The sequence below is a fragment of the Abramis brama genome, assembly GCF_963993115.1.
Source record: "Abramis brama genome assembly, chromosome: 13".
NCBI lineage: Eukaryota > Metazoa > Chordata > Actinopteri > Cypriniformes > Leuciscidae > Abramis > Abramis brama.
The window spans coordinates 121674-132500 of record NC_139975.1 but is presented as its reverse complement, the minus strand read 5'-3'; the positions used below and the strand labels follow the sequence as shown (position 1 = coordinate 132500).

Sequence of the window (10827 nt, the reverse complement as noted above, 5' to 3'; positions counted from 1 at the left end):
GAGTCTGTGAATCTTTGACTCAAACAATTCATTCAAAACGCTGAATCATTCAGTGCTGAAACACGAGTGTTGCTGTGAGACGCGGTGGTGCTGCTAAGATCTGTGTGTGGGACTGTTAGAACTGCTGAAACTGAACTAAGAGTCAATATAAACTCTAAAATGTAAGTGACTTAATATGAACTAATACAAAATCAGTGTCACATCTGTAATGGTGCTGGTATCCAGCACTCCTGGTCGTGTGATGCTTCACTGTATCATATGTTATAAATATAAAAATCCACACTTTGAATGTTTAGCGCAGTATAAGCGAGTTTCTATATGTGTTGAGCTCATTTGTTTCCATTTCTCCTCATGAGGCTGTGAGAGCCTCAACAGCACAACCATGTTACCATCAGTATATATTAGGGCTGTTTTCGACTAAGGATTTTCATAGTCGAATCTGATTCGTTAGATTTTGCCGTAGTCGACTGATAGTCGAACCTTTTTTTTTTTTTTTTTTTTAAGATAGCAGCTGGATTTTTTCCATTTCAAACAAAAGAGCTAAAAAAAAACTAAAAGAAAAACATGGTGTGTAACAAATACCTTTTATTCATTTAAAGCCAGATGAACAAAACATATCACACATATATCATAACATTTCATAAACATGAGGAGCAATATGAGAGAGAAATTTGGTGATCGTTGTTTAGGTAGCATTAAACCATGTAAAGCTTTTTCACGCCCATGAGAACCATGTGGAGTCAACTCACAGCCGCTCCGCTGCCCTGCTGAACATGTGAAGCAGAAACGCTTAATGTCAGATAACGTCCATAATAATTGGACTCTGGGTTCGATTTTTTTGACCATTTTCAGTGGTTATGAGGAGCAATATGAGAGGGAAATTTGGTAATCATTGTTTAGGTACATTAAACCACGTAAAGCTTTTTTCACGTTAGGACTTAGCCTATATATAAAGCCCATGAGAACCGTGTGGAGTCAACCCACAGCCGCTCCGCAGCCCTGCTGAAAATGTGAAGCAGATTTTTGAATACATTTTTATTTATTTACATTAGTAAGCTACAGGACATCGTCTTTCAAAACATGACCTGCGCGAAAGCGGAAAATATTTTTTTGTACCCAGCCCTTCTGAAAATGCGAATGCGTCTCTGTCCCCAGCACACTTCAAACCAGACTGATGCCCATGTATTCGACTATGAGGTCCATAGTCGAATCAGACCTCTCCGAATCGAATCGTCGAATCCTCGACTATTAGAAGTCAGCCCTAGTCTATATTATAATTATTCACTATTAATCGCCACTTACACTAAATGACTGCAGAATCATTCTCACGTTTGGGTGATTCCGTAGTTATTTTTTTGTTAATGATGTTTTAAGGCTGATTGTCCGGTCGGGCATCTTTCACTTTAATGAGTTAACTCTACAGACGCTCTCTGCAATCAGTGAATGTACTGGCACATCTCACACACACACACACACCTCTCGCTCTCGGTACTCCGGCAGCAGCTCGTGAACCGCGTCTGCAAACAGTCCTGCGTAGCGTTTGCCGTTCTCACACACACTCTCCACCAGCTCAGGGTCTTCCTCCGCCACGTCGTCCAGATCCACCAGCAGCGCCACCTGCTCTCGGTGGGCCAGCGACACCTGCGCACACACACACACACACACACACACACACACACACACACAGGTGAGCCGGGGTCTCACACACACACGGAGGCTCGTCTGCAGGAACTGTAGGATCTCACCAGCTGAGCGCCGTATTTGAAGACCTTCTTCCCGGACTCATCCTCGCTGTAGAACTCCTGCAGGAAGCGCTTGCACTTCTCTGGGAACACAGAAAACCACGATCACACACACACACACACACCCGAGGAAAGCAGTGCGTGGGAGTGTTTGTGCACGTGCAGGAAAAGTTTCAGATGAGCGCGCGACCAAGCAGTGCACAAACACATCAGTCACGTGATCCGTGTTCGTAAACAAGCGAGCCAAAACAGAAGAGCAGCCGAAACAAAAGGGCTTTAATGTCCAAAACTCATGATACACTCTTCGCACAGATGAAATTAACATGATTTCAGCTTTAAACACTTACTAGTAACTGTTCAGAAGAGAACACGAAGATAAATGAAGTGAAACTGCGCGCAAATGATCGACGCGTCCAAACAGCCTCATAATGACTCGAGCAAAACATCGCGTTGTCGTGTCGATCAGCCGCATCGTGACTCGAGTCCAACGCGCGCGACATCGCTGCCATCAGCCACGCCACCACCGCGTAACGCCACTCGACGGCTGGTGTTATTGTAAACAAAGCAGCACATGGTCCTCGTGCCCGACTACAGCCACGCGCCTCCGCGCTTCACAAACTAGACCCGTCCGGACCGAAATCTGAGCTCATCAGCATAATCTTCATCATTATCATCATCGGTCCGTGGCTTTGGTGTCAGTTAGGGTCACGCGGCTCCGTTTTACACGTACAGAATAAACTTTCACATCGTGCTTTGAAGCGACTCTACGACAATACAGTAGCGACCGATCAGAATAAACAGACACACGTGATTCTGGACGGTCAGTTAAACTTTAGATTGGGAAAAAGCGTTGTCGGAAGCGAGCACGTGATCTGCGCGCGCCGCCGCTCTTTGTTCCAAAACTCCATCCGGGCACTTCAGCAAGTGCGCGCGCAACCCGCGCGGCCGCCGCGAGCTACTATAAAACTAAGTTAAACCTGCTTTTACACAAACAACGAACACATCGCACACATGTATAACAGATACACGTTCCGCTCGAGTTCACATATAAATGATTCATATGCGACTTTATTCTACTTTCATTTCGTCGAACTTTGATGCGTGTCCGAAACTCAGAAACTGAGAAGAGTTCTTCACAAATAAATCTAACGTTAATGTTAAATGTGCGCCAGAAGTGAATTTCCCAACTTACCCTTTTCCGCCATATAATCCTTTGGTGCCATGTTTATCGCGGAAATGTGAATAATTACGTCTCTGAGATAAATATGTGAATATTTCGCTTAGGAAACGCTTTCAGAGACTAAAGACGCAACAGGATCTCGAGGACAGCTGCGAAAACTGGCGCGAGTCTGCTGGCGCTCTCCACCAATCAGAGCGCGTCTGGGCGTGCGTGGGGGCGGGGCTGCGCTTGTGGCGCGAAAATCTTACAAACGTAGTGTGTCATGTGAGCGGAAGGACCAATAGCTTTGCGCTTTGAAACGGCGGTAAAAAAAAGATGCCATGACAAAAGCTGCAAACAGTTCAAAACATCCGCCAGCACGAGCCCGGAAGGGAATTTATGATATATGATATTTGATATATGAACAACATATGGAGCAGGAATGAGTAGTGATGGGAGAGACGAAGCTGTTCGAAACTCAGAACCAATTAAACCGACGATTGTGCCTCGAAACGCCACGCGCGCGCGACACCTGGGAGATTAATCTGTAAAATGGAATCTACAAATCATAAAATATGATTAAATATGAAGTGTCTGTATAGTATGAATTTGTAATGGTTTTTGCTTTTTATGGAGGACGTGTTGTCCCCAATAAAGACCATGACATATGCTGCTTTAAAATGTTGAACCTATGTATAAACCTGTCATAAATAACGCCACTTGAATTCTAAGCATATTGAAGTTAATTAAATAATAATAATTTGAGACACTTTACAGCACTCTGAGACCATATATCAGCATTTCTCCTCAGTCCCCTAATAAACTGTAGCTGATTTTTACATAGTTGGGTGTATCAGTAAAGATTCTCTCTAATGTACATATTCCTTTCAATTATTAAATTCATTTTAGATTTTTTTTTTTTGTATCAAGTAGTGTCTATTGTAGTGTCTTGTTATTATTTGATGTGGATGTGTATTAATGTGAGACATTATTTGATGTGGATGTGTATTAATGTGAGACATTATTTGATGTGGATGTGTATTAATGCGAGACATTATTTGATGTGGATGTGTATTAATGCGAGACAGTAAACGTTGTGGGATGCAAGACAATTTTTGAAAGAAATTCCAACAATAAAGTGAAAATTTAATTGAACCTGGATTATAATCAAGGTTTTTTGTTTGTCCCTCAATTTATTGTCCACCGTTATTTTAAAACCTTTCCCTTAAAATGAAAGTTGGGAACATTTAATGTCATCATAAAGCTGTCATCACTTCATTGGAGGGAAAGTGAGTGGATCCTCGGGTCTGTTCCTTTAATTTTCTATTTTTACCAATTTTATCTTTCAAATCTGACGTGGTCAACTTTAGTACGTCCACCCTTGTTAGAGTGAATATTCTGTATAAGGGTTAAACTCATTTACCTGAACTTGGCCAAAATCATTTGTCATGTTGTACAACACCTAACGTGACTACACACACACTTCAGATTCTCCACACTTGATGGCCAAACGACACCGGGAATGAGCCCAAGAGAATTAACTACTGCTAATCTATTTTTTCTTCTTCAGAATTGTGATTTCTAGACCTGGGTTATTGCTTGTGTGTCTGTGCCTACGGTGAACACACATCTAACCCTAACCCTACGGTGAACACACATCTAACCCTACGGTGAACACACATCTAACCCTAACCCTACGGTGAACACACATCTAACCCTACGGTGAACACACATCTAACCCTAACCCTACGGTGAACACACATCTAACCCTAACCCTACGGTGAACACACATCTAACCCTACGGTGAACACACATCTAACCCTAACCCTACGGTGAACACACATCTAACCCTAACCCTACGGTGAACACACATCTAACCCTACGGTGAACACACATCTAACCCTAACCCTACGGTGAACACACATCTAACCCTAACCCTACGGTGAACACACATCTCCATAGTTAAGCTCATTGTAGAAAAAAGAAACCCTTTTCTGTAAGACCTGTAGAGAGTCACTGTTGCACAGTCCATGTTCTGTGTGTGTGTGTGTGTGTGTGTGTGTAGAAGACTGTATTACTCTAGATCTGTTCAGTGTGTTTGATTACAAACTGGCTAAATACACAGAAGGCAATAAAAGCATCTGTGAAAGGAATAAATGTGACTGACTAGTAAATCTAACATCTAAAAAATACAAACGGAAAAGAGAAATAAATGTGATTTATTTTATTTTTAACAGGGATAATAAACTAAACTGTGATGTAACGCAAACAACATCATGAAATCAAACAGGTTTTTCTTTTGGTTTTCTTGCTCTTGTCAATCAATCAGGGTTAGTGACAGGAACATCATCATCAGTGACATCATCATCAGTGACAGGAACATCATCATCAGTGACAGGAACATCATCATCAGTGACATCATCATCAGTGACAGGAACATCATCAGTGACATCATCATCAGTGACAGGAACAGAGATATTAAACACCACTAACAGCTGCAGTAACAAAACATCTGGAACGTCTTGCTGAACTGTCCGGCTCTAAGTGAAACAGGAGATGATGTCATCAGTGAAACAGGTCCTCCAGAGGATGATGATGATGAAGAGGAGATGATGATGTCATCAGTGGAACAGGTCCTCCAGGAAGCTGGCGGAGCCGTGAGTGGACGGCTGAGGGAACAGAGGAAGAGGATGAAGACGATGATGACATCATCAGTTCATCATCCTGTGTGTGTTTAACTCACCAGAGTGAAGCCCGTCTCAGAGTCTTCATCATCGTAATCTTCTATTTCTGGCTCCTCTTCATCCTCTGAACGCTCTTCATGAGCCAGAGAGAGTCTGAGCACACACACACACACACACACACACACACACACAGTTGCTGAAACACTGCTCTGAACACGAGTGGCTGAGCACACACACACACACACACACACACACACAGCTCTGAACACGAGTGGCTGAGCACACACACACACACACACGAGTGGCTGAGCACACACACACACACACACACACACGAGTGGCTGAGCACACACACACTTACGGGTTTTTGTGAATTACAAGGACACTTCAGCCCAAACCAGTCTGTTGGTGTATTAGGGGGACACCCATTTCCACTTGCTCTACAGAGATGGGGAGGGTATCAAAAAATCTGTTTTGAGCCATACAACACAGATTTCACTTCAGAGTTTGTTTACACACAACACAACGTATAATGTAACAACCTGAAAATATACTTAATTATGAGGACACATATAATTAGGTGTCTAAACCCCGCCCATGACACAAAACAATATTATAAGGACAGTTGCTATACAACACAAAATTGTCATTTAAGTGTATTAGAGGGACAAACATGAATTAATGGGACATGGCTAAACACAAACACAAAAGTGATAGCACTGTGCATTAAATGGACATACCTGATTTATGAGGACAAATGATTAGACTAAAAACAATACTGTGCACTGCAAACACATCCTCACCTGTGGGCTCATACTCCAACAGACAACAAAGCCAACCATTTAAAACTATGATATTCTGATATTTTGAATATTAATTCAGCCAAGTCTTTTATAGGGTGCATTCAAGGGGCGGCAGTGGCTCAGTGGTTCATGTAGATTGTCTACAAACCGGAAGGTTGGTGGTTCAATCACCTGACCAAGTGTCGAGGTGTCCTTGAGAGCAAGACGACGAGCTGGATGGTGCCTTGCATGGCTGACACCGCCGTCGGTGTATGAATGAGTGAGTGAATGGGTGAATGTGAGGCAATATTGTAAAGCGCATGGGTGGCCATTGGGTCTGTGAAAGCGCTATATAAATGCAGTCCATTTACCATTCAAGAATCTGATATTTGTGTGATATATCCACATGACCTTTTAGAGGACATATAACAGTATGCACCTTTAGTGAACAAGAAGTTGTTTAATAATTACAGCTTATTTTCAACATTACAGTTGTTGCTGGCAATATTAAACAAATAACAAAATACACTAATGTTCTTGTGTAAAGGGAAAAAACAACAAAACTCAGCTGTCCTTTTCTCTTCCCACGTTTAATAACAGATCAAACCACGAGAACAAACATGAACGGCGAAATACTCACAGAGAAAAGACAGCCCAAATGAGCCTCAAGAACCAAGTTCTCAAAGACACATTTCTCAAAACACTATAACAGTACAGGCAGGCAAACATGAATCACAAAAGGATCAAGTGCATTGGTGGAGCTGCGTTGAATAGTCACCAGGCATTACGATGAGCATTACTAACTTTCTGCTAGAAGTGAAAGTACAAAGAGAAAAGGGAGGGGGGGAGGGGGAAAACTCCAAAGAAATGACATAGGACGAAACACTATCCATTTACAGCCTTCAACAGAAGTTTAAAACATTTTCCCACATTAGAACAAAACAGCAGCAACAAAAAACGAAAAAAAAATAAAATAATAATAAACTTAAACATTTTGTACCTGTTTCCTTTTCAGTGATACGCCCCGATTCCTAACAAAGTCTCTAATGTTTTGCACAGAGCGACCAGCTAAAGCAGGATACTCGGCAGTCTTGCACTGTTGACATTCAATTTTACTCACAAGTTTACCCCTTGCAATGTGGTTCCGGAAATGTTTGAGTACTGCTGCGATTTCTGTTGGAGACCATGTTTGTTTCGCTTTCCTTCTTGCATCATGTGTGGCTGCATCAAAAATCACTACAAAAGAACAACAGATTGGGTTGAACACCACAAAGGCCAGAACGCATATTCAGTCTGTCCCAACCAACCACACACTCCTCACCCTCATCTTGAGTCTAGTTTACTGATTTCTAATCTGAGTCAAAAGTGAAGGGCTTCTGTTTTTGTTTAACAATTTTCATTTTTTTGGCCCTGATACAAATTTAACAGCTAACATGTAACTGTATTAGTCAGGTTCATCAATCATTTTGCTTGAATTACCAGAGCAGATTGATTGCAATAAAAGATGGGAAGTGCTTCCACTCATTATATTCCTGGTGTTAGCAACCGACTACTCGATGTAATAAACTGCACATAATGCAATAAAAATTTGGATGGATGGACTGACGGACGGAAAAAAAAGAAAAAACAAAAAGAAAAAACAAAATCACCAAAGCAATCTAATTTAGTGCTGTGCCAGTAAACTTGACAACCACACCACTGCGGTGGCCCGCCAAAACAAATTTTTTTGTATGTGAATGCTGTTGTACATAAATATTATGACAGGAGTGAAGCACAAAGCTTTGTTTACAAAATAAATAATAGGTTAGCAATTAAATGTTAAAATCGCAGCCATGGAAACGTTTGGATTCATGATGAATGAGAGAGTTGTGCGTGAGCCCATAAATAAGGGTGTCACGATTTCGATTTTAAATCGAAATCGATCGAAATTAATGCTCAATCTCGATCATCGAATCAGAAAATGGAATCGTCGATGCTGCCACGCCCCATATGTCACGTCAGCTCGGCTTGCCTGTAATAGGTAAAACTCCTTTTCTCAAGAATATTGAAGCCTTTATTTTAAAACGCATTGCAGCTGCACAGCGAGAGCATCATAGCTCGTCTGAGCGAGCTGTTTGCCTGTGCTGCGGCAACTGCATGAACCTATGGCAAGTTAGCAGTGGCATGCGGTCCAACGGGAGCGCTTGGCGCCCTGCCAACCTCGAGCGCGCCAATTTGGACGCGGCTGAAGTGTATACATTCAGAGAAAACTCGCCAAAGGACTTTAGGTTTAAATCGACTCAAGCGAAGTACCTGATATGAGCGAAATAGCACGGCAAGGCAACGCAGTACTCGTTCCCTTATCTCTAAGGGAACCGAGGTTACGCAAGTAACCAAGTACGTTCCCTCACGAGAACGTTCTCTCGTACTGCGATGCAAACGCTGTGGAAACCCAATTTAAAACACCGTGCTATTCGCCTGTGACTGCTCTGAGGAGTCCAGGGAGCCCCGGGACTATAGTAGGTAATAGGTTATATTGTTTAAGTTTCCAATTAAGTTATTGTTACATTATGTAGTTAATAAACGTTTTAAATTTGACAATGTAGTGTGTGGTACATTGCGAACAAAGGTCAGATATTATTATATTGCATAAAAGTCTAAAAATGGCATAGCTTGTGCTTTCAATTTTTTTTTTTTTTTAAATCGAGAATCGAATCGAACCGTGACTTTAGAATCGAAAATGTAATCGAATCGAGGATTTGGAGAATCGTGACACCCTTACCCATAAATTTAAGCTTCGTCTGCTTTGTATTCCGTTTTGCGATCTGGTCACCCAATTATCAACAAATTTAACAATATTCCCTTAGTTATTCCACTCGACATGGAATCTGTTTCTTTTCCCAAATTTTCACTCACGTCTCACCCATTTTCGCAGGGGATTAAAAACGTTTCTTCCTTTGGTTTGCTTTTAAGTAGGCCTATTATTATATTCGCATTCTTTACTATTCGCATTCTTTACTATATAAAGTAGAAAAACGCAGTAGGAATTAGGACTGGGTAAAAAATAGATTTCTCGATTTTAATCGAATCTTATTTTTACGAAACGATATCGATTCATAAATCTCAAGAATCGATTAGTCATCCTGTTTTCAGTGATGAATGAATGTAACATTGCTGCGCGCATCCCATTCAATAAATCGCAATACTCTTTGTGCTTTGTTATTATTAATACGAAACAAAGTCTCAAATTACGTCCATTTTCTTATGAAATTCAAAAACATAAATACCGTTTTGGCGCAGTGGCGTGAGATCGCTCTTGCTCAGCTCAAGAGAAGCCGCGGCGCGCACATGATCTTCTCTTCTGCCTAAATAATATCAGTTACAGCACGAGATAAACATGAATGAGCATCTGAAAGTGTGTTAAAAGGTAGAGTACAACTTATCGAAGTCCGTATCATGTCACATGGAATCACTGAATCAGTGTTTCAAGCGTGGAAAGACGTTAGTAAACAATGTCATGTAACTTCACATTTACCTCAAAAAAACATCCAGTGACTATAAACGTTAGTCAGCTAGAAAAATTAACTCTAGAGGAGCATTTTGTTAAATATATGCACCATATTACATATTCATTATAATTTTTTATGTTCTTCAATATTTAATGCTTGTTTGAATAAATCTGGACAGTTTTTTTATGAAGGCCACCATTTAAATTTGTTGGCTATATAATTTCATAACTTTATTATTATAAAAATAAATAAGTGTATTTTAAGTGATTGTATACAAATCAGTTATTCTTTACCTTCAATAATATAGTAGGCTAATGAAGCCTATCGGCTACAACTGACTCCCATAGTTTACAATAATAGTTAAGAGATGTTTTCCTTGAGAAAATTTGCAATGTATTGTACCTGATATCCAAAATAATCGATATTGAATCGAATCGTAATCGTAATCGAATCGAATTGCAAGCTTGTGAATCGAAATCGAATTGTGAAATTTGTGTCAATACCCAGCCCTAGTAGGAATGATGGATTACCTTTTGCACGTAAAACGTCTCCGGTTACTTTCGTAACCTCAGTTCCCTGAGAGGCGGGAACGAGACATTACGTCAGCGTGACGTATATGGGAACTCCTGCCTTCTCCACTTTAGCTGAAATCTTAAGGGCTAATGCCAGCTGGGGACTTTTCGCAAACCATGCAAATACTGACAGGTTCGCGGGCAGTATAAAATGCATGGGTGGACTAGACCATGAGAAGTCTGCTCCGACCTTATCAAAATTTGCATATCCCAACGCAATGAAAGCGAAGGCTGCACTGATCAGGGCAGACACAACACAATAAGCACCGCTGCATCAACCTTAATAGCCATTACACAGAGTTAGCAACATAATGGTAACTAGAAAAAAGTTTGTTGAGTCAAACTTTAAGTTGGCTTGAAAAAGCCGGACCAGAGAGTTAAGAAATTTGATAGATTAGTT

General features: G+C 41.0%; 2 protein-coding genes across 2 annotated transcripts in view; both read right to left on the bottom strand.

Moving 5' to 3' along the window:
- mcm7 (minichromosome maintenance complex component 7) overlaps nucleotides 1–3093 on the bottom strand; it is a 16755-nt gene extending 13662 nt beyond the window's left edge. The window contains exons 1-3 of the mRNA XM_084132996.1: nucleotides 2935–3093; nucleotides 1746–1825; nucleotides 1477–1641 (exon numbers count right to left, since the gene is read on the bottom strand). Coding sequence (XP_083989122.1) covers nucleotides 1477–1641; nucleotides 1746–1825; nucleotides 2935–2965 — 276 coding nt within the window. The 5' untranslated portion in view covers nucleotides 2966–3093. The remainder of the gene's footprint in view (nucleotides 1–1476; nucleotides 1642–1745; nucleotides 1826–2934) is intronic.
- Nucleotides 3094–5123: 2030 nt separating this feature from the next.
- stag3 (STAG3 cohesin complex component) overlaps nucleotides 5124–10827 on the bottom strand; it is a gene marked incomplete at its 5' end in the record, with an annotated part of 65299 nt that continues 59595 nt past the window's right edge. The window contains 2 exons of the mRNA XM_084132995.1: nucleotides 5124–5570; nucleotides 5645–5738. Of these exons, the coding sequence (XP_083989121.1) occupies nucleotides 5523–5570; nucleotides 5645–5738 (142 nt within the window). The 3' untranslated portion in view covers nucleotides 5124–5522. The remainder of the gene's footprint in view (nucleotides 5571–5644; nucleotides 5739–10827) is intronic.